This window comes from Falco rusticolus, chromosome 1 (genome assembly GCF_015220075.1).
Source record: "Falco rusticolus isolate bFalRus1 chromosome 1, bFalRus1.pri, whole genome shotgun sequence".
Taxonomy (NCBI): domain Eukaryota; kingdom Metazoa; phylum Chordata; class Aves; order Falconiformes; family Falconidae; genus Falco; species Falco rusticolus.
In genome coordinates this window covers 12,166,726-12,193,546 of record NC_051187.1, presented here as the reverse complement: position 1 = coordinate 12,193,546, position 26,821 = coordinate 12,166,726, and the positions used below count along the sequence as shown (strand labels likewise).

The 26,821-nt window shown below is 36.8% G+C and overlaps 2 protein-coding genes across 3 annotated transcripts in view; one reads left to right on the top strand and one right to left on the bottom strand.

Moving 5' to 3' along the window:
- The window catches only part of TBCD (tubulin folding cofactor D), a 129,570-nt gene that overhangs the window by 14,821 nt on the left and 87,928 nt on the right, over positions 1–26,821 (top strand). For both annotated transcript variants that reach the window (XM_037409815.1, XM_037409824.1), the window contains exons 9-14: positions 4,877–4,922; positions 7,701–7,833; positions 8,992–9,134; positions 9,937–9,997; positions 10,503–10,577; positions 13,614–13,708. In XM_037409815.1, the coding sequence (XP_037265712.1) occupies positions 4,877–4,922; positions 7,701–7,833; positions 8,992–9,134; positions 9,937–9,997; positions 10,503–10,577; positions 13,614–13,708 (553 nt within the window). The remainder of the gene's footprint in view (positions 1–4,876; positions 4,923–7,700; positions 7,834–8,991; positions 9,135–9,936; positions 9,998–10,502; positions 10,578–13,613; positions 13,709–26,821) is intronic.
- Positions 18,158–25,873, bottom strand: ZNF750 (zinc finger protein 750). Its single transcript, XM_037409858.1, has 3 exons — positions 25,784–25,873; positions 19,582–21,216; positions 18,158–19,156 (listed from the first exon to the last, which is right to left on the bottom strand). The coding sequence occupies exons 2-3, from the start codon at positions 21,003–21,005 to the stop codon at positions 18,436–18,438; spliced, it is 2,145 nt and encodes a 714-aa protein (XP_037265755.1). The 5' UTR covers positions 21,006–21,216; positions 25,784–25,873; the 3' UTR covers positions 18,158–18,435.

The window sequence follows — 26,821 nt, the reverse complement described above, 5'->3', positions numbered from 1 at the left end:
AAGTCTATTCTTTCAGACCCAGAGGCACAAAAATAGATTATTTCCAAACAGAATGTTTCCCAAGTCTCAATATTTTTGGCATTCTCGAAGAATTAGAGATGCTAGGATTGTCTGTTGGCGTTATTTTTTTAAAAAGGTGTTGTTGCTTAGTGGTTTTGTGATAAAGGTATAAAAAAAGCAGTGTTGATGTAAGAAGAAGAAAAAAATTCTTACGTCTGCAGGTACCAAGGGCACTGACCTCTTTCGGGTTATCCTGTATCTCCTCTCTGCATGGCCACAGAGTATTCTAATGTGGCCTTGTCTGATACTTCCCAGTTCTTTCCTTCTCACCAGAAGTACCGTGGTTAGTTGAGGGTTCAGAAGTTCTGTTACAGTAAGACAGGTCCTTTTTCCTGTTAGCATATAGTGCTGTCTCAAGCTGCTATTATTATTTTTTTTTCTTCTAAGTATTTAAAATCTGGGGTTTTGGATAATCTTGTTAAGATAGAAAGGAGCTGTTTCTGTTGGATCTCTGTGTGTTAGTCTAAACTTCTTAGACTTTCAGCTGATAATTTAACTGAAGATCTCATGAAAACTGAACTCCTTTTGCCACCCATTTAACTGGGCTCTGTGTGGAGGTTTGACCTGGCAGATACGTGACCCACAAAGGAGTACTATTTGCGTTGAAGACACAGTAAGAACAAGGGATTTAAGTGATCTGTTTTACCATTAGCTGCACATACGATGCATTAAATATTCTCTGCTTCGCAGTGAACTTACTCTGACAGCACGTCCTCCCTCCCCTTGTTTACCTCCCCACATCTGGCCTGGAGGCAGGGATGGCTGATAGCTTTGCCTGGGCCTGGATATTGTGTGACTACTAGGGGGTGCTCCAGAGTAATGAAAGATACGATTTTCTGCTCTTCCCACAGAGCTGAAATTATCCTCCCCGATCCCTGACTGGGCTGGTTACAACCAGGGGGTAGATTCAGAGTTGTGTCTCCTGCTCGGCAGGAAGATACACTTGCTACCAAACAGTCAGGCCACCCTTAATGGTGATTTGTATAGCTTGGGGAACATGTCCTGGAGATGATCCCGATTGATATATCTCATGAAGGTCGGGCCTAAACTGGGTTATGCAGACAATTGGAAGGTGTGGTGTGTTTCTTCTGTGATTACTAAGAAACTAGGCTTTGTTTTCCTTGCACCATGCTATTTCTAAAGCAAAACCAGACTTGACAGTCGTCATTGCTTGCACACCACTGATTTTCTCTAATTTGTAGGTGGCTTAATTATTTATAAGAGATGGAGTCACATACTTTTCAACAGTTCAACAGGTTGGGTAACTTGTTGTATGCTGTATGTCCTCATTAAAGTGAAGAGACCATGGCGTAACTTTGATTGCCTGGATACTCTAACAGGCAGGCTCCTTACTTTCAGTATGGTTAGTTGCTGACACTAAAACGTCTATGCAGGTGGCAAACCAAGCTTATTAATTATTTTGTTTGTATCAGATTTTTTGAAATGGTGTGCCTTGGATGTTTTTCTTCCTTCAAGGCAGGAAGTTTAAGCTGCATATTGTAATGGCGATTCATCCTTTTTTCTCTTCTAGGTTTTTTTTTTTCCAGGTTTTCTGTTCATGCATCATGTACTTTTCAGTATAACCCCTGTAAGCTCTAGGTTTGCAAGGTTTTTCTGAGACAGCAGCTTTGCCTTACATGTGTGACTGTTTGTAGCATGTGCTGGAAGAAGTTATGTACCCTTTCCCCCTTCCACTACCCCAAAGGCCAACATCAGTTAGTCCTCTTTTATTTCCTGTGGACAATATAGCTACCAAGCTTAAAAGTTTGGGAAATTTTGGCTTGGGAATGCTTTTGCATGCTTTGACTCATAAAGAAGTAATGAAAACTTCTTTTCTTGACTTCTCTACAATTGGAGAAAACCCCCAGATACTGGATTTCCTGCTGTGTTGAATACCTGTAGAGTAGTTCTCAACAGTTCGACTATTACCCATTTACTTCTGTAAAAATAGTTTTAAAATGGCTGTTGAACTTTTCTTTGATACAGAGAAATACCTGGTGGATCACTTGCTGAAACACAGTCGTCTGGTAGAGGGTTGTATCTGACCTGCAATGTATATTTTTGTGCAAATAGAGCTTTCTTTCCTTTCAGACATTTGGCATTTGCAGCTGTGTTCATTCCAAAATCAGTAGGTAATGTATTTTATTGAACAAAACCTATGTAAATATTAAGGCAAATTTTTAGTTATTAATTTAAACACAGTAGATACGGTGTTCTTTGGTTAATTTTTACTTCCCCTAAAAACTTGTGTTGATAAAATAAAATCCCTTAATCCATCTCAATTGGTTTACAGCAGTTGCTGTGATGATTTTAACATCTGAAAGGATATTACAAATCCTTGCATTCTGTTTGAGAACAGATGTTCTGTGTTGAACATTAGATACCAAACCAGCTTATTTTAAGTACACAGTGAAACTGCTGTAGGGAAACAGTGTATGTTTCACTTTTTTGTTTGGAAAATAATAGAAATGGTTGTGAAATGGAATTTGTCAAGTTCACTGTTCTAAGTGGATTCATAGGTGTGTGAGGCTGTTTTCTTGCTTTTTTCTAGAAAAGCATTAAAGTTTTCTTGTGTAATATTTGAAGAGTTTTGTCATTTCCTGATGGTGTCTTGGTTAATTTCTTCCCACATCTTGCTTCGAGGTGGTACCTTCTAGTTACGTTTTTCCTGAGTAGTCAGAACTGAATTCAAATTTGGCCTTAAGGATGTGAAAACTCATGGAGAAACTTGTAGAAAGGTGCCAAATTTAGGAACTACATAAGACTGAAAACATGTAGATGTTCTGAGGAGTCTATTGCAGGAGCTCCTGGGCAGTATTCTGAGAAGTGTGAGTGTAGATATCCAAATGCATTTGTCCAGGAGCATTCCCAAGGGTATATTTAAAAAGCTGTTTCTTTACATTATCGCTGCTTCAGGCATTATACTGTGTTTTGTTTGAATATGCTTGAATATAATCCTAATAATTTAGAGGCCACCTGTGTGTGTGTTTGCTCTTAACTGGTCTTTTATACAGAAAGAAGTAATTGTGAAGATGAGGCACTGCAGAAATGCTGTAGTGTCTCCTAGCATCTGCTACAAACTCGCAAACTTTGTGAAGAAACCATTTGATAGATTTTTTTAAAGCAGAACACAGGAAAAAAGTGATGAAGAGAGGAGCTTCTGCATGTTTCAGCAGAGGTAGAAAAACTTTAGAGGTCCTGTAGTTCTGTCAATTATACCAAAGGTTTGCAGATTTTCTGTCATCTTTTCTTCAGGCTTTATAATACAACCAGATTTGTTGTATGTTAGTTGGAAATATTTTTGTTTTGGATACTGATATGGTATATTGATAAAAGTTATGCTGTATTTATACTGTTTGTGTTGGTAGTTATTTCTGTTAGCTGTTCTTCTGAGTCTGAAGCACTTCTGTAGCATTACTGAAGTAAGCCTTACAATTGCCTAGTTACTCATGAAAGCATTAAAAATCTTAAATAATCCAATATTTATTATGAAACTTTCCTATACAGTTTGTAGTATGGCTGATCAGAAGTGCTAATTTAGGATCCTAAAATGCACTTTAGTAACAAAACAAAATAGAATGGGTACATAGCCTAAAGGTGTTTTTATTGCCTTTGTTGCTCTTAACCACACCTGCAGTATGGGAGGCATGTGTGTGTTTGGTATGTGTGAGAAAGTACATATTTTTAAGGTAAGTCTGTTCTTGTTCAACTCCTAGGCATATTTATTAAGGAAGATTTTTTTTTTTTTTTCTGGTGGATGACAAAGAAAAATAAGCAACTGAACACAGTAGTTTTGAACCATACTAAGTGAACTGGGGAAACTTTCCATGTGTAACAATTTTGTCAGGTGTTAGTAGTCCATTGGTTTCACTGTAGTGCTTGGGTCTTCATCTTACTGGGCTATTTGGTTGTATATAAAATTGTTTTGGAAACTTTTTGCTCTTTGCTTCTTTAAATCCCTCATCTCAGGAATTAAAGTTTGCCTGTTGGAGGTATGTTTGTAGCAGATTTGCACTCAGAGATTTCTGTAACTGGTTTTGTTTAATATGGAGTTCTCAAAAGCTGTTGGAGAAACAGAGTAAAATACTCAGTAGTTGAGCCTGTACTGCGTCCTGTCTGTCAGTGTGCGGTTACTACTAATAACAGCTTGCTCACATGTGTCTGCCTGTCCTGCTTCTCAGCGATGACCAAAGGGTTGGTGTGTACTGTGCGCTGGGGTGTCCAAGTCATGATCAAGGCTTGTTCAGTTTGGGGCATTCAGTGTCAGGAATCCCAAAGAGGATACAGCGTTCTCCTGGTTCTTCTACCTTTATTCACGTTCTACACATTCTGCTTCACTTTTTAGAGGTTCAAAGCAACGTGAGCTGTTGGAGATAATAGCTGCTGTGGTTGCACCTGCATTGAGCTTGTGTGACCAAGCACTGAGCTGGGTGGTTCAGAGGCTGAGCTGGCTAAAAACTAGTGGCTTTTTTCCCCCCTTTTTCCCTTCCTTTCTTGCACTCTCTTCTTTTTGTGTTCCCTGCCCGCCCCCCTCCCTTCTCTCTTGAGTTTTTTTTGGCCAACTTGGCTCCCTGAATTTGTGGCCTGTGTGATTGTATGGATGGGAGGAGAGCGCTGCGTTTACAGTATCCTTACTTTACAAAGTAGTAAAACTGCAAACTGCTCCCTAAGATTCTTTTCATTCTATGCTATTTAAATTATTAAACACTAAAGATTATTGCAAGAACATTAAAAGTCATTTTAGAATTACATGCTTGATATATTGTCTCTTAGACTCTTTATATTTTCATGTCTCTTTTCCCTATTTTAATTGTAGGCACAGTTATTTAAACATGGCAAAAGAGAAGATTGTTTACCATATGGTAAGTTTGTAATATCCTGATTTCTGTCTCTAAAGCCATTCCAATAAAAAAAAAAAAGAAAGAAAGATTAAACTGATGACAAGTGGTACTGTAAAGAATGAAATCAACAGGGAAGTTAGAAAGCATGCAAAATGAGGGCGGAAAAAAGAAGGGATGACAGTGAGGGAGGAGCAGACACCACTGGGGAATGCTGTGTTTGAACAGCTTACCAAAGAATTTGGCAGGTGATCCCATTGGCTATTGCTGTAATACAGGAGCTGAACACAGAACACACAAACTGTAAGATGTAGAAAATATTTTTTAAAACTCATTAGAACAGGAACTGGTTCTATAGATGTTACTGCTGAAAATTTTGCAGAAAATCTTCAAGTTTTAACATAAGCACCCAAGTATCAATAACCTGCTGTGTAGATGACCCAGCTGGAATCGTGTAGTGATGCTGTCAAAATGAAAAAGCTTTTAGTGGAAAGAGATTATAATGGATGCAATTAGGGATAGACAGGTACCCAAAAGGAGAGCAAGGAAGTTTCTGAACAGTGTAGCTGCATGCTGGAATTACATTCATCTCATGGTGAACCCTGGAATATGGTCAAGACTGTCTGCAAAATACTAGTTTGTTTTTTATTGATAGCATTAAAGAGAGGTAGGGAAGGATGGTGGCTAATGACAAAACACAGCAAAAGACCTTGTCCGTTTTATGCAGTGTATCAGAGCCCCAGAAATGGGGTTTGTGCTGTTGACAAGAATCAAGCAATGATGTAAATCACTTTACAATGTTTACGTTTTCACTTAGTGGAATTATTTTGACTTCCAAAAAGAAACTTCATAGATCTAGTGCTGGAAACACTTTTGTTCTCCCAGTTATTAAGTCTGAGATGCAGATGCTTCCTTAAAAAATACCTGAGATATGGGTAAAGGCGGAGATAAGATAGTGAAGACAGAATGGAATGGCCTATGTGCTGCATAGCTGGTCAGGAAGAAACAGAAAATATTGAGGAATGTTGTTGCATAGAAATAATGGGCAGCACTGTGGAAGCTTAAAGAGTACTAAGACTGCCAGATAAGCAGAATGATAGGCTAGATGAAATATGGTATAACACAGAATTATGTAATCCGAAAGATGAAACTGTGCAACACAGTAGTCATAATTAATATGAAAAGAACGTATTTGGCTCACAATGTTAACCTTGCTGGTAAAATGAGACGTTTTGGTCTATGGTATATAGAAAGGATATTCTATAAAGCTATGGCTCTGGTAATAGAAGAAAAAATCAGGGGCATACCAATGAATACATTTACTATATAAAAGACGGAATGCTCACGACTGAGAAGCAAATACTCAGACAGAAACTGTTTGGGATAAGAAAGTACGAGAGACAAAAAATATCAAAGATTTTTAATTATTACAGTTTGTTAACAGATCTCAGAATAAAATAGGAAAAAATTAGACAAACGTCAAAGGAATACACTGTTTAAAATCTTTTGCAACATAGAACTTAAATTAAAAATAAGCACTAGTCCTGAAGCTATTTGCATGGCTCTGTAGATATTTTAGCAATTCAAGAGTTGGCAGGACTTGGAAGAGGCTTGTATTTATATATTCTTAATTTTTTTTCTATCTGTGAATATTGATGTTTCTGCAGTCTCTTCCTCCTAAACCATTAGTCTCTCTAGCTTTTACAAGTGCAAAACATTTGCTGGTTGCTGGAAAGTATCAAAGTAATAGTCATTACTGGCTTTACCTTTTTGTCTGCCTGTTGTGTTTTATTAATATTTTAGTATGTCAGGATAAATCATAAGGCTTTCCAAAACCTGAGGAGATTTTTAAGTCACGTCCTACAATTTCCCAGACTTTGAAACAATTGTTGAATCTTTGATGTCTTAGAATTTTGAAAACCCTAATACAAGACTGGAGCAAGAGGTTGCAGCATATTTTGGCAGCATGATTCCATATTTGCAGTGCTTATAGAATGACAGGTCCTTCAGAGCCCAAGTTGTTAGTCTCTATTAACTAATGATCAGCCTTCAAATCAATCGTTAATTCTTTCAGGGTCAAAATGTAAAAGGACTATTTTATTTGTAACAGGAATGTGTTCCTTGTGAAAATTTTGAATCCTGGAACTTTATACTAATTAATCCAAGATTCTCCTTTTGTCTGGGTGGTTTTTTTTTGGTTTTTTTTTTTTTTTTTTTTACTTTGCTGGACAAATAACTTTGTTACCTTTGATGTGCACAAATGAAAGGTTTTGTTGCTGATTGTTTACACACACACAGACTATTTCTCATGTCTAAATGTTTATGGGCATTCATAGTCATTAAAATTTCTGTGCCAGAGGAGTTAAGTTGGTGCTGCCTGAAAATAATAAATGAGAAAAGGGAACTCTTTTCTTAGTATGCAGAAAGTAACTGCAGAGCAGATGAATTAGATTTTCTGACTCATGGTTCTGTTAGACTACTGAAAATTCTTAGACCCCAAATGATACTTCAACATGTTACTTCCAGGGAGAGTTAGAGGCATAAATACTCTAAGAATCTAGATCATTATATTTTTTATAGTCAAAAGTAATCCTTAAAGCAATCCTTCCTGTTGGTAGGTGAATGATATCACCACTATTTGACCAGTGTCAAAGCTACTACAAAGTAGGTAATAAGGCATTTGCATTTCAGTAATACCTTAAAAATCTAAATCTTCTAAAGAACTTTCAAAACTTTACAAAGCATTGTTACTGAGATATTTTTTTAAAAAAGTTCTTCTAGCATATTTATTTTCTTTTACAGCTGCTACTGTACTTGAGTGTCTTGATAACTGCAAGCTGTCAGAAAGCAATCAGATGGTTCTTCGCAAGCTAGGGATGAAACTTGTTCAACGACTTGGACTGACATTTGTGAAACCGAAGGTAGCAAAATGGAGGTTAGTTCAAAGCTGAAACAGTAAAAAATAAAATCCAAAAGCAATCAAAAAACTTAAAAATATCTAAACCCATATATTTGATTACTGGTCTTTGGCCCTCCCAACCTCCCCTAAAAAGAGAAAGAAAGAAAAAAATCCATGTGCTGTTTGGGAATGAACATATTCTTTATTTGCACGATTTGGAAAAAGTAGGTTTCTTCCACTGTTTAGTTTCCTGCATTTCTTTTCAATTTTGGTAGTAAACTAGTGCTGTGACAAGCCAAATCTTTTGACTGTTCATGTTGCATGTTACACAAGCGAAGCCTATTCCTATATAATGCATAACTTAGTAAAGATGGGAAGACAGTGACTTTTGTTACTGAAGTTGATGTAATACAGTTCTGTAAGAGTGAACATAAGTTTTTCCATTACATAGTTCTACCTTGATTCCATAGAAAGTTCACAGGGGAAAAGTGGTTTGCAATCCCACTTTCGTTTTGCATATTAGTCAGGTTTTGGTGTCTGGTTTTACTTATTGCCAGAAGGCAAACTCTTTTTTAGATTTCTCGCACTGATATTTTAAAATTGCAGGCTCCCTTGGTGACTATTTTTATTGTATTTCTTTTACCAAGTTTTGAGAACGTCCTTAGGCATAGAAAATTCTTTTTAGGTGGAGAGTGTACCTTGCCCAATGGCAAAAGTCAGTTTAGCATGTAAAGTATAGCTTTTGTAAGAATGTATCTACACCACAGGCTAAATATTTGACTGCACCTTGGTCAGAAAGTACTAAGCTAGCTTTAAAATTTAAAAAATACATTCTAATAAGTTGATTTTTTTTTTTTTGCTTTGTTTTTGGACAGGCTTTTAGGGCATGGGAATGTTGCCTCTCCCTATTGTCAGCAGTGCAAAGTAGGTTATACTGAAACAGGAAAGGGAGAGATAATGAAAAGGAACCATTTAAATAGTCTAGCTCTTCTCACCTTGGAAAAGAGACAACTGGGTCAGGAGGAAGGAGAATGAGATACTTTTCCCTTTTCTTTAAAGCAGCCACTAAATAACTCGAGAGCTGTGCACTGGGAGGTATAGGAACTGGACAAGCAGGCTTTATGACAGTATGTACCTATTTCAGCTGGAGCTCAAATCAGAAAAGTAAATTAATTGTGTCTGTTTCTTGCACAGATACCAGCGTGGCTGTCGCTCTCTGGCTGCCAATCTGCAAGCTCAGGGTTCAGTTGTGCAGAATCAAATCATACCAGTTGCTGCTGATGAAGCTGCTGATGAAGAGGAATATGACATTCCAGGAGAGATTGAAAATGTTGTAGGTGTGTTAAAACTGGACAGAAAGTACCCTAATGCTTGCAAATTAAACATATACTGGAGAACATGTAATAGGGCTAAGAAAGTCATGTGGGTATCTGTGCTAACGTGAACAATTGGAAGACTATAAAATTTCAGTCTATGCAACTGATTAAAATATACTATATTTTTGTCAAATTATTTTGATTTCAGCATCTCAAGCAGAAACTCAGTACTGTAGCATTTGTTTTGGGGTTGGGGGCTGGAGTTATTGAAATGCATTTTACCAGTTTTATCCAGTAATAATGAAGAGATATCTTGAACCTTTCACAGATGGAAGGATGAGTTAAAATTCTTAATGAAACACAACACAAAAAATTGTGTTACATGAAAGCTAAAGAATTATGGCTGAAATTTTTAAGCTGTGGCAGCATCAAAGGAAGAGCATTTTTTTATTAGTATGTGATCATAGAGCAGGTCTTCTGCTAGCTTGCTGCTGGGTGTGCTGTAAATAAATAGGCAAAAATTGCATCAGAAGATTTTGTAGCTGAATAGTTTAATGAACCACTGAAAGAAGCACTATAAGTTCCATCTTAAGTCTTCCACAGTACTTAAAATTTCAAACCAGATTTTCTCTTTTAGAAAACAATTTTGATTTTTTTTGATTTCAAGTGGTACTTCTGTGACTAATAGAAGAAATCTAGATACAAATGATTTTATTTCAGCTGAGGCCGTTGTGTTAAGAGGAAAATGAATTTTGAACATTTCAAGATATCTTCCTGTTATTAATTGAGAATAATTGTTTTTTTTAAATAAAATTATCTGCAGAGCAATTGTTGGTTGGACTGAAAGACAAAGACACTATTGTCAGGTGGTCTGCAGCAAAAGGGTAGGTTTCTTATGGTTACTCTAAACTAATAAAGTAAACAACATAGAAATACAGTCCGATATAATCAGTGTTTGATAATTTGTGTGTAATGTCAATATTCATGCTTCAGATGGCTTTAGTACAGCTTATGGTATGAAGCCATGTTTGTATCTTTTTCTGATATGAAATTGGCCTAGTCTTTAGGAAAATTTCAGATAGGATTGGAAATAAACATTCTGGGTAAGACTTGATTCGAAGGGTAAAGTAGCATTTCTTCAAGATGTGGTTTGGTTTTTTTTTCTCTTCCACATTAAAAAATGTATTTCTGTGTTAAGTTCGCTATTGTGTAGCTTTTGCTTCAAGTTTGAGATTGTTGGTTTAGGGTAATGTTTTAGGGTAGCGCATTGTCATCTTGAAGTCAGACATCTTATTTTAAATTTCCAGTAATTTTTTATAGGACTTATTCATCAAATGCAGTACTGATGAGTCACTATATGCTTTTTTTTTCTCCTTTTAACTTCTATAGAATTGGTAGAATAACTGGAAGACTTCCAAAAGAATTAGCAGATGACGTGATTGGGTCTCTGTTGGACTGTTTTAGGTAAAAATCTTATTCACACTTTACATGCATCTGAAACATGTCTGCTTATGAAACAGGAGAACAACAGTTAGGAAGATAGGTCTAAAAATCTTTAAATTTTATTGTCCTTTTTCTCCCACATTTCAAAATCTTCTAAGGCACACCTTGACCCCATTCTGAAGTAATATGGACGGACAGAATTTGAACTTTGGGAAAACAAAAATAATTAAAAAAAAGAGCACCTTAACTTGCTGCTTTAAAAATTCCTGGTGTGCTTAGGTCTTGAGTGTTTGCATCTTCAGAAACAAAGTAGGACTGGAAATGATACTCAGAAGGGTTCTGAGGATCACCAGAGATAAGAAGCAATCTCTATGTGAGGGGAGGCCAAAAGATCTAGGAAGCATGAGGAATAAATAAATGGGGTATGATAGAAGTTTACGAAATCATGAATGGCATGGAAATGAAGCAAACTAAAGTATCAGGTGGCAGGTTTGGTACTGCCAAGGAAAAGGTGGTAGTTATTCACACAGCATGGACTTAAACTCTAAAAACTTCTTGCCACAGGATGTTGTAGATGCTAAGGAGTGTATGCTGGAACAAAAGTGTTTTCCTTTTCTGCAAACTTGTCCCTGATCTGCTAGAGTTTGGAAGTGTGTTGGCGAGTGTTGCAGTGTGCTTGTTGTTATACCGTACCCAAGGCCTGCACTGTTGGCCATGTCTGAGAGAGGCTTCTGGGCTAGCTGGGACATGGCTTTGGCCCCATAGAGCTGCTAGGATGTCCTTTTGATGCGCTTTATTGTTGGATGTCTTGTTTCTGTATCCATGTAGAGCATGTAAAGAGCTAAATTATTAAACAACTATCATGCTTTTTTTATATCAAATTGTTCATCAGGTCTGCATTGGGTACTTGAGCTTTAAGTTCTAAATATGTGTTTTAGATTAAGCTAATAACAGAAAGAATTCCTTTATTGACAGCAAAAAATATTGGTAATGTTCAGTTCGTCACTCAGGTGTACTTGGTTTTAAAAAATTTTCTCATATTGGTTGTGAGTACAAATTTAAAATACCAGCTCAAAGGATAACCCATCAAAAAAAAGAGGTATGAAGTCTTAAAAACTTGCAAGGAAAGTATCTACTTAGCCGATACTTCCACTGTTACTGTGATTAATTTAAGAGGTGCTGTTGATCTCAATTATCCCTGGAGCTTCAAAGACCTGTACTCACTCTGTTTTCTTTCCTTGTTTTTCAAGTCATAGGGATGAGTAATCCAACTAGTAATTGAGTGACCTGCTTTCTTCAGAAGCACCTGGGAACAAATGTAGACAAGGACAAAGGGAATCTCTTCTATATTCTTTGCACTAAATATTTAGTGACCAAGATAAAAATAAGTCAGTTTCTCACCAGATATGTATCTTGGGATAAGAAGGGATTCCTTCCATGTAGATTGATTACAAGAAAGGAGACAGGGAAGAACTAAACGGTAGTTTTTCACAATGTAGTGAGATTATCAGCACAGTTCCACGGGGGTCTGTATGAGCACTGTGGTGTTCAACATGCTCTTAAAGAATCCTGAAAAAAAGATGAACAACGGGGTGAGGAAATCAATTGATAGTTTGAAGTTAGCTAATGTAATGAAAACTAAAGGTGACAGAAAAGAAAATGTTATATAAGCCTAAGTTAAGTAACTAGACAGTAAATAACATACGAAATACAATGTCTAATGAATGCAAACTAATGCACTTAGGGAAAAATGCACCTAGCTGTAAAACGGTTATTGCTACTCAGGAAAGAGATGCTGAAGTCACTGATGGTTCTGTCAACATGTCAGTGGAGTGCTCAGCAGCTGTCAAAAAAAAGGCAGCAAATGGAATGTTAGATGTTATTAGGAAAGGAAGAGAGAACAAAACTGAATCACTGAAAAGTGATTTAACTGATGGGGATTCTTCCAAGTGGAAAGAAATAGTAGAGGGATATAATGGAGAGATATAAAATCATAAATATGAAAGAGGGAAAGCAAGTAATTGTTTACTGTTCACTCTTTCTCATAATGCAAGAACTGGGAAGCATCAGGAAGTATGTTTTCACGCAATTATAATTAAACTGTGGAAGTCATTGCCACAGGATGTTATGGAAGCCAAAAGTGTAAAGGGAGTTCAAAAAAGGATTATACAAATTAATGAAAGAGAGTCCCATCAGAGGTTATTAAATATGACATTCTAGCTGCAGCCTCTGGCTTGGGATGTCTCTGTGTGGCTGATTGCCAAAGCTAGGAGGAGGCTAATGGGGGAATGATCCTTTACGCTTCATCTTTAGCTATACATCTACTGTTGATCCATGTCAGAGACAGGATACTGGGAGAAACGAAGCTTTGATATGACCTAGTCTGTCTGTTCAACGTTTTATTCTTAGATTCCTATCCCTAGTTTAATACAATATGAACTTTTTGCACGCTTAGTCATGCAATGTGTAACCTTTCCCCTTTTCAATCCCATATCTGCCAGTCCACCAAAAAATGTGTGCCATTTTTGATATTCTTTGCTGTGTTTACCATAGGTTGCTCTGTTCTCTTTTTATGTTTTTTTAAAGGTGGATAAACACCACTGTTGCTTACTGCATAAGCTTGTACAATGTGTTTATTGGGAACTATCGCTTGAACCTCTCGTGCTAGTTAAGGACTGTGTTTGGCACTAAATTCATTAGTTATTTTGGGTATGTGCTGTAAATCTGCATCTTTTGCCAGTGTACTGGAAAGTTGTTTTTTCGGGATGAATTTCAGGTATTGTACTCCTCTGTACAGAGGTTACATTTACATTGATAAATGGGTTTTTTGCTTATTTGATCGTGTTTATAGCAGCACTTATGTTGCACAGAAAGGGAAAGAAAACATGTTCAACTTGTCATTCTTATATTTTAGAAGTCTTAACAGGATTAATAACATGATAAACAGATGCTGGTTTGGATTATGTGTCTTTTAAAATGTTAGGAATTCACCATGAAAAATGAAATCTGAAAAGGGAAGGCTAGTTTTAACAGAACTTGTCTTTGTTCTAAAATTAGTTTCCAGGAAACAGACAATGCATGGCATGGTGGATGCCTGGCTCTGGCTGAATTAGGCAGAAGAGGATTGTTACTCCCTTCCCGAATTTCAGATGGTGAGTTGTAGTTGCTGAGTGTTAGTAAGTTCATGAATTAACAGTTTATAGTATTAGAGACTGAATGTGTGGCAATAGACTGGAATTTGCTGATGTGAGTGTGCTAAGTAATGACTGTAGTGTTGAATTCTAGAGTAAAAAATACGCCTATGGGGATATTTAAGGTACTTCTGTCAAAAGCGTTGTCTTGGGCGTGCCTTTTTAAATACTTAATAAATTTTTCGATCCAAAATTAAATTAGTTTCTTGGGGTTTTCTTCTTTCTTCCTGCCTGCCATGTTTCTCTGTACAGATGTATAAAAATAATTCTGTATGTCTCTGTATTGTGTCAGTGTCATTATTTAAATAGAATATATTAAATAATTGATGACTAACTTTCACTTTAAAGCTATTAGCTTATGCTGTTTGTTTCTGATTAAATTTCAGAGGCCAATTTTGCATAATTTATACATAAATTGTTTACGTTTTTAATGGGTTTTTGAAATATTAGGATGGAAAGAAAAATAACAGGGCAGAGGATTTGTTTCTTTGTGTGTTCTGTATGTATCAACCTACATTGAAGTACAGAGGTATTAATGTGAAAGCAGTAGTTCTCTGTGATTTCGGTCAAGTTTTTATAGAAATGAAATGAGAGAAGCATAATGTAGTAGTACACGTCCACTATTGGGCACTTTTACAGTAGTATCTTGGGCTAGATGGTTCTTTTGATCTCATCTGCTATTCCTGTGTTGAACAGAGAAGTTGAACACTGCATTTTCAAAAATGCTTCAAAATTGTTTTTTTAATTAGGTTGCCAGATCTTTTCTATTCTGAAGATCTGTTGACTTGTTCTGGAAGAAACTGTAAAATATGGTATTTAATACAGTTAATTATTCTGTGTCGTGTCCAATATGGTATCTGTTTTGTATGTGAGAATTTTTGTGCAGCTAGCCTTTTTTTTTTTCTGTTTTCTAATTACTTTTGCCCTTGTATGATAAAGATGAAACAGTTAAAAAAACCCCCAACTTTAAGAATGGGAAGTCATCCAAAGGTAAGCCTCTATTTTAGTTCTAACAAAACTGAAACTATACACCTCTGTCAAAGAATCAGGGTAGGTAGTCATGCAGAAGTCATGAGTGAATCCTAGCTCTGCCAGTGATTTGACCTGTGCTGTGAAACCATCTCTTTCACTTCTTAGGTTGAATTTTTGTAAATGTAGAACAGGGGTGTTAGTTGTATCCTTTTTTTTACTGCGGAGGTACAGTGAAAGTGTATTGCTGCCTGTGAAGGTGATTTTAATATATGTAGGTTTGTATGTAAGTTTTCAATAGGTCCCAATTGCATAACAGGTAGCCTTCTGTTACTGGGGTGGAAGAATATAAAGCTGAGATGGCAGAGGAAGGGAAGGAGAGAACACAATTGTGGCAGCAAGGTCTTTCTGGGAAAGAGGCATAAAAGGTCTAAGGAAGAATTATTTTATAGGAATCAGAGTGCTAAGAATTCCAACAGTTGTTATATAAGAATATGGGTAAGAAACCTAATCAGACACTACCTTGAACAAACTGCAACTCCTTTGGTTATCTGATATTCAAGAATGAGTTACACAGAAGGCAGAAAGGTATGATATTGTGAAGGATGAGTAAAAGGGGGTAGTCTGAATTTGTAGGTATAGAATTTGGAAAGGCTTGGACATAAAGTGGGATGCAGCTAGTGAAGAATATAACTGGTAATGACATCATGTTATATATGTCTTCATCAGACTCAAACCTTTATTGCTGAGCAGATATAGGCTGCAGAATAGCCACGGCACACTTCACATTGTTCCTCCTCTGTTTTTTTTCCCTTTTGCTTCCCTTTTGCTTTAATGGACCTTGTTTTCCATTTAAATTAACATGAAAAAAATAATTTTATTGAATACTGTTTGTTCTAGTTTTAATTTGCAAATCTGTCTTACTCAGTTTTGCTTTATCTAAGTTAGCCAATCCACTTTTAATGTAGAAATTCAAAGTCCATTATAATAATTTGGAGAAAGACAAAGGAATGAATTCTGGAAGTTGGAAGAAAAGCTAGCAGTGGTAAGAGGGGTCTGTTTGAAAGGCAGACTTACGTTCAAATTGTCTAACAATGATTTCAGAAATTAGGACGAGTGCAAAGTAATATTCCTAGTTAGGAGTAAGCAACCACAATTCAAGATATAGGCTGTTACTTCCAGGCAGTGGTTATGCAGGAGAAGTCTTAAGAGTTCATGTGGGTCACCCACATGAATCAACAATTTTATTTAGCTCAGCAGAACAAGATGGTGGAAAAGAAGTCGTAAACAGTGTGTGGTTAATCTGTCCATCTCACTTGATACTAGAATTCTGACACATAGGGATCTTAGGACATCACACTTAAAAGATCATTTAAAGAAAGCTAGCAGGAATCATGAAGAGAGCAGAAAATAAGATTGACAGGGAAAGGCTGAAAGAACTGAGGTTATTTGGTTGAGAGAAGACAGAACTGAATGCTTATTCTCTTCCTCTTTAAAGAAAACCTTTATTTTTGACAACTATTTTCAGTAACCAGAACAAGATTACAGGTATAATGTGCAGCAAGAGAATAGTTAGGTAAGCATTAGGACTGATTTTCTTACTCTAAAGGAACTGGAGCCCTACAATATTTCATGGACATTGAGTTAGAAAAATTTCTGTTAGGAAGGACAAAAATAAAGTTATTCAAGTTATGGAGAGCTGTTTGACTGGTTAACCTCTATGTGGTTCCCTTTAGCCCAGTTTTTATTTAATTTGAAGAGTGAAGATGAGGTAGACTTCACCACTGGAGCTTGTTTCTATGAATAATATCTGTATAGAGATGGTGAAGAATAAATTGTATGGAAAACCACCACAAGGTTTTTCCTTGTTGATTTAAAGACATTCATATCAACAATAAAATAGATGAGTTTTTTCAAAATTATGGACAAGGGAAACTATGAAACTTCCTGCTTCTATGAAACTTTAAGAGATTAGTGAGGCAGATAGCTTAATGTAGTTTAAAAAACAGCAGCGATGACACTAGGCTCTGTAGGTTCATGTTTGGAAATCATGGATTTGATAGCATATGTCCCTAAGCTTGAAGCTTTGAACTTGGCCTAGAAAGAAGCTCTTTCTCCTTGTTTCATCATGTACTGATGTCCAACTTCATACATCATACTTTCTTACCACCTTAACGTGGTAATTTGAGTTAACTGGACTTCTTCTGTTACCGTATTCCCTTTGTTGAAAAGCAGATTGATATTCTTGTCTTTTGATAATCCAGGAAAAGCTTTTATCTATAAAAGACTAATGTTTAGGCAGGTGAGGATGTCTATTTTCTGAATAATGAATCAATGAGAAATTTATACCCATAGTTCGAAGTGAATAATGCTTAGTCTGGGTTTGTTTTACTTAGACTGGTAGTGTATACTATGCAAATTTACGCAGGGTGTTTATACAGTGGAACAGCCTTATTTTTGTTAAACTTTTGTAGAAGTTTCGCTAAGTTGGACAGCAGCTTTAAGGCAGAGGAAATTCTGAGGTTTGTCACATGGAGCTAAAATACAGATGGATTAATCAGCATAATGAACTTCCTTCACTGAAGGAAACTCCTTTTTTAGTGTTAATTGGTATTCCGTGCCAAATTCTACTTGTAAATTGAGACTTTGGCTAGCAATTTCTGTGCTAATTTTTCTTACAAAATATGTCACAGATAGTGTAGTGAATGTATTTGTGTTCATTAATGACTTCCCATATACTTTAAGTACAGGTCACAGATTTATTTGAAAAATTGCAAGTTTATATACATAGTTATAGAAGCAGAAAATAGTTTTAGGATGTATGTAGATAGAAGCACACTGAAACTAATAATTAGTGATACATGTATACTGAAATAAGACCTTCACCAGGAGAGTTGGCCTCAGGTGAAATAAATTATATAAATAATCTTCTAGGCTTGGAGTTTGAAGGTTGCCCAGTGTCTGTCTAACCTCAGGAGTAGGCACCTACGTTGTTTAGATCTTCAAATTTTTGGTGTTGTTTTCATAGTGGTTCAGTTAAAGGTGGACATAAACTGCATTTGTTAAATTGGTGCAGGCTTTCTTTGCTTTAACTTGAATCTTGTTTTTAGTCAACGTAAGAACAGCTTGCTTATACAAGGCTTGGATCTGTTTGTTTAAACTGGCATCTGCCTCTGAGTAACAAATATTGACCTGTTGTTTTGTGTTATAATAGCAAGGTGAATTCATACACAAAACAGTTTTTACAGTAAATTCTAAATAGCCAGGTTTAATCTTAAGCTTATTTAAACTACTGCACAGTGAAATAAAAAGTTGTTCAAAGAAAAAAGAAAAAAACCCACTATTAAATGAAATTAAGCCTGAAAGACTATGACAGTATGTTATTGAACAGTATTGTTTCTAGAGCTTAAGCATCTTTTAAGAAAAGAAGTTGTAAAAGTTATTTTACATTAATACAATTGCAAAAACCGTTAAAGATTCATCTAATGTACTTTGGCTTTAGTAACGAATGCAAAAATTCACTCATCAAAATCTGAGCTTATACAAGGGAAAGTTCAGTTACTTAAAAATATTAATATAAAATTATGAACATTATTTACATGGGAGGAATTGAATATATCTTGTCAGGGACCAAACCCAATAAGAGGCGGTTTGTAGAAATTTTATGGTGTTGCTGGTAACTAGCTTCTATGACCAGACACTCATTGGAAAGTAAAGTATTAAGATATTCTTGTTCTCTTCCTTAAAGTGAAGACTCTGCTACAGTCATTTGGCCTTACTCTTTTAGTACCTTGCTGTGATTTTGCTGATTCTTTCTGATTTGTCCTTTTTTGTCCTTTTACTTTTTGATTGCACTGAGTATCCTGAGTATCAGAAGAATTAAGAGTAGGTTCTGTACACGAAGCATTATCGTCCTGAGGACTCTGCCCTTCGTTGTCCATTCTAGCTTTGCTTGGGCTGTACGCAGCTAGCTGACAGAGGGCTACAGCTGCTGTTTGTTTCTGTTCATCACAGCTGTCAATTATTCTTAAGTCTTGAGCTTCATTATGGTGAGCTGTGAAAGAAGATTTGTCACAGGCACCGTTAACAGGGTTCTTGGGGTTACATGCATCTGCTCCGGAGGTTTCATTTTCGGTGTTTGGAGAAGTAGCAGCACCATTATCATGAGATGGACTGTGGAATGATGGTTTTAGGCTTACTGTGTTACAGGAATCTTTTACCGAGAGGTTCAGAGGCATGTCTTGCAATTCCAGGAAGTTCTGACTTTCTGTTTTGGGTGTCGTTTTGTATGCATGCTCATGTGTAGGTCCTGTGTTTGTATCAGCCTTTTTTGAAAGATTAAGGGGAACTATCCCTGTGTCGTCTTCTGTGTTGGACAGTGAACCTTCATTGTTATGGCTTTCGTTCTGTGTGTGTGAATCTTCATCAGTGACGTTAATGCTGAAATAAATGAGGAGAAAAAGAGAATTCACCATCAGTTGCTCTTTTACATTGGGGCTGAGGAAGTGAAGTGGGCAGGGAGGAAAAAGTCTGGCTAGAAGTCTGGTAATTCTGTTGTTTCTCCTTTAACCCTCCCAAGTCCCTTTTACCATACACATTGCTGTAACACAGGTATTTCCTGAAATACGCAGACACATGCATCGTAATGGTATTGGAAATACCTGATACACTTAAGGAAAACGACTGGTCTACTCACTGTAGCAACTGTGAGTTGTACTATGCTTTGCGCAGTTAATATAGAACAAATGATCTCGATGCTGTAAATGTAAATATATTTATGAGGCATCGCATGAAATGTGCCCATCTATCTTTGTGTGTCCCTAGTAAATCTGACAAGAATTTGCAAAGTGATTTTATTATTTTACCTGGTAGGTGAATCTCCTCTGTCTTGCTGTGTCTGCACACTTTGAAGCGGAGTTGGTTGATCAGTGCTTTTTCTCACAGGTTTAAAAGCTGTGAAGTTTTCTTCTGGTTGATCGTACTTGCCAAGCGACGTGGAAGATGACTTGTTAGAGAGGTCAAATAAGCCTTCGCATGCATGGCTTGTCTGGGTGAAGTTGGTTGGGCTGGGTCTGCCAGGGGAGCCTGTTGCCGCGCTTCCTGCGAGAGGGCTCATTTTAGCATTCTCTCTTTCATTTTGGTCATCTTTGGAATGACTTTTGGCATGCAATAATGTCATTTCTTTTTCATAATCTGCTTGTTTTTTATGTGAACTTAGAGGGTATTGTTGGGATGGGCTTAAAGAAGCTGGATACAGCAAGGTAGTTTCTTCCATTAGATGAGAATTTTGATCTCTGTTAATACCAGCTACATGTGAAAATCTGTAAAAAGGATCTGTTGGCCTACAAAATCCATATGGTATCGGAGGAGTGGAATGATATTGTTGGAACAATCGATAGTGTTCATACGCTGATGGATTTATGGGTTTTGGAAGCGGGCCAGGGTGGGGAAGAAAGTGTCTTTGATCTTGTGTGCCATAGACAGACAGAGCAGAGCTTTCACACTCTGAATTACCTGGAAGCAAGTAAGGTGTGTAGATAGCCAGCCTATGCTCATAAAAATGGGGCGAGTACTCAGGAATCATTGGTTGCATGTAAGGTGAAATGGAACCAAAGCCTTTTGTAGGAGCAACTTTATGTGGAAACTCTGGGAGGAAAGGAGAACCTGCTTTCCATGGGTGACTTGGTGCATGGAACGCAGACTTGGTGTGAAAAGGTGAACTTTTGTTAGAGAGTGATACAATGTCAGATACTTCACTAGTTTCTGGGCCTTTACTATCTCTGTGTTCTCCTACAGGAACGAAAGCCGAGGGCCTCACGATGCTGTCCAAAAGAGGCTGCATGCTGATGGCGCTTTCTGCTGTAGTGCTGGCAGGGTTTAATTCCTTCTGCATCACAGGTTTTTGTCCTTGAATTGCTGTGCTTGTTGCCTGGTTTTGTAATTCAACATTTTCCTTGGCATCTTCTTTTGCAAAAGGATATTGAGGCTTTGAATCGAGATTTGACAGTCCGTTTGTGACAGATTTGGAAGAAGTTGGCTTGACTGTAGATTCAAGCTGATTGATCTGTTTGGGCTCCAAAGAACTGGTCTTTGGACACTTGATAACGCGATCCTGCTCCGATACTAAAGTAATTGAGTTCTTGCAGAGGCCATACTTCATGTGGTTGAAAAGATGGGATTTCTCATTGCAAGTGAAGGGGCACTGAAAACACTTGTACTTAAATGGCTTTCCTGGTGGTCTTGGGATATAATGAGGCTTCTTTGGTTTACGTTCTTTGAGCAGACTCATTTTTTTTTCTGCTTTAAACAATTAAATGTAATGGTTCTTTATAAAAACTTTATTGTGGTTAGCTTTCCTCAGTTTTAGCCTCTTGATGTTTCCAGTTTTTCAGGTTTCTAGAATCCTTCTTCCCAGGTGAAGAGAGGAAGCCAACTCCGGCGGTGTCTCAGGGAAGAGGGGGTGCCGGAAAACAACACTTTTGCAACTGGCAGTGCAGGAACTGTAACACAAAGTTTAAAATTAGCTGTAGTGGAATATTGGAACTAAATACAAAGTATACACTCTTTTAACTGTATTCCCCCTCATATTACATATGGTGTGTTGTGCATATTTTATTTTTTTTAACAAACCAAAAATGCTGGGTGCCAGACTTGAGGTTGATGCACATTAAACTGTGACATCCCTCTGCACCTAAGCATGGTCACAGAAGTGGCCTAATTTTCAGCAGTGCTAGTCACCTGCCTCGCTACCAGCTTGAAAGAGTTTTCTTTGAGAACTGGTGGAATGTTCATTCAGAAGATGAAAGTAGAAATCTAGGTGGAGCTGTTGAGAGAGGAGTGGAGGTGGGTAGGATGAGAAGAGGCAGGTCCTGGCAGCAGCTGGATATGGGGCAAGCCTGTCGGGCCGGTTGGGGAGAGAGGAGGGAATTTCCTGCTTTGGTGAAACGAGGGTGGAGTGGACTGGGTGCACTTGGGTAGCTGACTTGGCTCTTTCAGGACTGACCAACCCCCTCTTTCAACTGGCATGGCATTTCCTAACAGCCTAATCTCAATGGGTACCTCAAAAGTGGCCAATCTCTCGAAGGATAAAACCACACCAATTTTCTTCCTCTTCCTAATTCAATTAAGAGAAATGAGTACTGCAATATCTGACTAATAGAATCTTCTGCTTGATAAGCACATTTCACATTCTTGGGCTGTGTAGCACCTTACATATGGCGTACAGTTAACGCAGACACACAAGTGTATTAATTCAGGTTAAAAAGTGTCTGGCAGTAATTGATTTATACGGGAATGATCCATCTGCCTTTCTTCAGAAAAACGAAGGTTGTGGATACTTTATACAGCCTAATGATTTGCTCAGTAGATAAGTCAGGAGGGCTTGTATCAGCTTGTTCCATTATGTTCACTGATTCTGAAGGCGTGAGAAACTCTCAGAGTCAAGTTCTCATGATTTTATAGGATGTGTTATGGCAGAGATCTAAAAACTGATGATTTCATCATGAACTATAAGCATCATTATCAAAATGATGACTGTTGCAAAACCATGTACTGTATCTATTGTGTTACCCGAAACTACAGGAATACTAATTGTAAGAGTGACTAGATAACTTGATGGTTGTTTGTTTTTTTTTTAAAAAAAGCTTTTTACATAGACGTTTGAATTAGTAGTATTAAAATACCAACTTTATGAAAAGAATTGCTGGTAATTACATGCTGTGAGATTTCAGTTAAAGTAGGGATGTTTTGCATTTCTTAAATCGGAGATTATTTAATAGAAAATGACATGCAACACATTATGAAAACTGAAGGCAAGGCTACAGAACTGCTGCTTGTTTCATCAGGTATAGTAATTCTAGAAAATTGTATTAAATGTTGTTTCTGTTGTCATAGGAATATTAGTTTTGTTAAAATAGTAATTGTGAAGGCACTCTGAAAAATGCAAAATTGCTCTGTAAGTAAAAAAAGCTTGATTGTTTTTTCTTAGTATTTACAAATGATTAAATGTTGCAATAGCCTAAAGAAAAAGGAATGTGTAGAGAAGTAGCTTTTTATTTTTCAGGTTTTAGCAAAGCTGTTTTGGTTGTTTGAGTTGGATACTGATACTGTAACAATGAAAAAAAAAAAAAAAGAATTATATAGCAGCATGTTAAAGTTATGCCGTTGAAGCCTGGTTAAAATAGTAGTTAAATAATTGAAAAAAAAATCATATCATATTTTACAAAAATAAATAATGATAGCCAGAATTGCTTTGAAAGATTAAGAATAATGCTTTTACATTAAAAATAAAATAAATAAAAATTGAGGTGTAGGAGGGGAGGTCCAGAGAAGAAACCGGTCTTTCTTTTTTTTTTTTTTTTTTCCTTAAGTGAGCTTGTTGCATTTATTTTTGACTAATGATGTATAACTAATGTGGACAGTCTGTAGGGGACTTGGTCCAGTCAGTTTGTACCTGTTGCTCTTTATATCTTCTTGGAAGCACTTGTACTAATTATTTTTGAAAAAAAAAAAATATTGTTGTCAAAACTCCATTGCATTCTTAGTTAAACCATTTATGATAACAGTCTGAATTTGCATTCAGGTGCAGCTCTTATAATAAAGAGATGTTAATTAGATTTTCTTGTTCTGCTAGCTTTCCTTTGCTTAATAATGAAAATTCCTGTGTGTCCTGTTCCCCCCCACCCCGACTTTGTACTGGGTGTTTAACTTTGAATCAAGTTATTCCTGTTCAACAGAGTATTAACTATCGTTTCTTAATAAGATAGAATGCATTGTTGCAGTTTTAATGTTAGAAATTTGGAGCATTGGAGCTTCTTTGCCATGTGCACAGCAGGAAAGGATTACAACAGCTTTTTTTTTTTTTTTTTTTTTTTTCTTGATTTGTTTTGATGGCATGCTCAACCTGCAGACAGTAGTGCTCCCAGAACCTGCTGCTCTGACTTGGGAGGTGTAGAACAAGTAGCTTATTTTAAAGGTTGTTTACCCTTTTGTTAACATAGACTTGTGTCAGCCAGATTAATGCTCTGTTTCTCTCTTTTACTGTTTAATCCCTTTTCTTCTCATGGTTTAAAAATGCCAGTAATAAAATATTTCTAAACGCAGACAAGAAGGATAATTTCTCCTCCAGTCTCTAAGTAAAACATAGGCGTATCTGGCAGAGGTACATATTTCATAATTAAAAAAATTTAAAAGTACTTGATCCCACAGATACAGCTGGAAAAGACATTAGTAGTTTAAAATAGGTGCAAACAATTAAAACTGTCTCTATATAAATAATGTTACAGTTGTACAATATATGTTTTGTGCTACCAAAATTAAAATCTAGTATTAGAAAGAAAAATCAAAATAAATAGTTGCTTTTTCCTTAAACTTGAATGGCATAACTTATGGTATCTTTTTAAAATAGAAAATGTTCTTCAGTAGCAGGATGATAGTTTTCATGTAACTTTTTTTTTTTTCAGATTGAGAATTTATTTTCTGTATACCTGATTTTTACCAATGCAGATAGTTAATATTATTAAAATTTTCTCTTTCTAGCTTTGAAATGTAGTGGTATTATTTATTTATATTTTTATTGGAAACAGATTATTCAGATAATATTGGTTAAGCTGGGGTTGTCTTATTTGTCTGTTTTTTGTCGATACTGTACCTCCTCACAGCTTTCTAACCTGTAGCCCTTTCCAGCCTGAGACTGATAGCTGCAGGTTTTCTGCCTTTTATTTTTGAAAGTTTCTTGTTGCTACCTCCTTGCCTTTAATATATTAGCAAGTTCAGAAAACAAGAATATTGTTTAACATTGTGTACGTGTGTGTATAAATATATAAACAAAAATGTACGTGGGTATAAGTGTATACACACATGCACATATGTATTCATACACATGCATACACACATACATATATATGTACATATATACATGTGCATGTTGTTTTTTAGGTTTTTAAGTAGTCTAAATTGTTTAAGATGCCCAGTTGATCAAAGAGGAAATTTCAAAATGTCTTTTATTACAAGCAGGGATGGTAATTATATTTCTTTTTAGGACACTGCTTTAGCAAACTACGTAACAGTTTGTCATGCACACTCCATTATTATTGCAGTATCCTTTTGGTGATGTTGATCTCTCTGACCAGGAGTACTCACCGGGGTGGAACATTTTGAAGGACATGCTATAATTAAAATATTGTGATGTGGCATTATTGCATAACTCAAGGACATGCCATTGTCACCTACCTAGAGTGTTGCAAGAACAAGATTTGTGAGTTTTATTCTAGCTGAGATTTTCCAGTGATTAACCACCACTCCCTTCTAAACTTCCAGTTCCTTTAAACTGAAAGATAAATTTTAACGCAACTGTTTGTTAATGAGGAGGAAATATGGGTGAGAGGAGTGGGTTGGCGAGGATGGGAAGGGAAGTGTGTGTTGAAGGTATGGACCGAAGAGGAGCGCGTGCTTGTGTGTGAGTGCGCGTTTGAGAAGTAGTGCAGAAACAGAGATTAAATAATTGGTTAGGCAGCATGGATAAGAAAAAAAATAAATTTTGTAAATATGAAGTTAACAATTCGATGTCTTCATACACTTTAATTGACTAGAGAGAGGATAGCTCAAAACAATCCTATTTTCTGTGCTAAATTCCCAGAAGCTGGAAAAAATAATAAATCAAAACTGGAGTATCTTGTTTTCATACAAGCTTTTCAGATTAACCCGACACTATTGTATGAAGAATAGTTGGCAGACGAAACATAGCAATTTTAAGCAATACAGCTTTTTGTCATATTTCAATATAATACATTAACTTCCTGTGTGAAAAAAGGTGCTTAAAACACTTTTCACCAACAAGAGCTAGTTATTATAAAAAATTGCAAGAGTTAGTTTTTCTCTCTCAAACTAAAATATTTCCCTCTCCTGTTGAAACTTTGTGCTGAAAGCTGAAACTGGTGCAGTAAGCGCACCTGCTAGGAGTCACCTAGGCTTGGGAGACAGCTGAAAAGCGAACCCTTCTGATCTGCTTTTTAGTTAATACGAACTCACTTTATTTGGAAAAAAAATGCTCGAAAGAAATGTACTTACCGGATACATAGGTGTCCGAAACCTTCAAGGGGATCCCTGTTGGGAAGCTGTAGCTGTCACTGCTGAGAGAGAAGTACCTGTTCTCTGCTGGATCTCTAAGTGAAACTGCAGGAGGCTGTTTCAGGGGAGGGACTTAAGAAGTGTAGGAGTTGAGCCCTCGGGGTGTAGAGATGCACCTGATATTACTCCAGCCCGAAGCTACGATTCATTTGTTTGCGTCCACTGCTTTCATTCAGCATTACCTCAGCATCTAAGCTATCGAAGCGAGCTCTTGTCACTTTTGTGCCCTCCAACAACCAAGTTTTACTCTAAACTGTAGGTCTGTTCCTCTGAGTAGCAGGCTGCACTGTGGGGTCAGAGCTGGCTCAGGGAACACACCGAGCTTTCAATGGCTTTAACGGCTGTAGAAGTGACTCGTAAGCAGCAGAATTGACTGTACACAGGGGGTAGCTAAGCTTAAGCATAATAATTTTTACTCTTTTATTAGAGACTGACATTTTTTATTGAACACCTTTGTAGCTTTAATATTCCTGCTCTTGTTTTCCTCCCCTTCTCCATTTTTATTTAAATCTTTTTGTCCTTCATGAGTCTCCTTTCTGAAGGCGGGACTGAACTAACTGCAAGCTTGCTTGCCACAGGAACCTGCCAAAGCTTGCCTATAATCAGCAGTCAAATGTACAGATCCTGTAAGTGGAAGAGAGTCACCTCAGGAAGAAATTGATTAGCGCGTCTGTGTGTTTGTTCAGGAGCTGTGAAATTGAATGGCAAAAGGAGAAAGTCAACTGATCATCCACAGATTAGTACTAGTACTTGTTTTTAGTTAGGGTTTATAAACGACAGATTTATTAGTGTATTTGCCAGTCATCTAGTGACATTGCTGAGTTGTTTAGTGAAATAATTACTCGTGCATACTGGTTGTTGAAAGGAAAAGCTTTTGATAGTTCTAGCGCACTCTAAAAAACATTCCTGTTACTGAATGTTAAAATAAAGGGGGGGGGGGGTTGGCTGCTAATTCTAATGTTATTGAGACATTAAAAT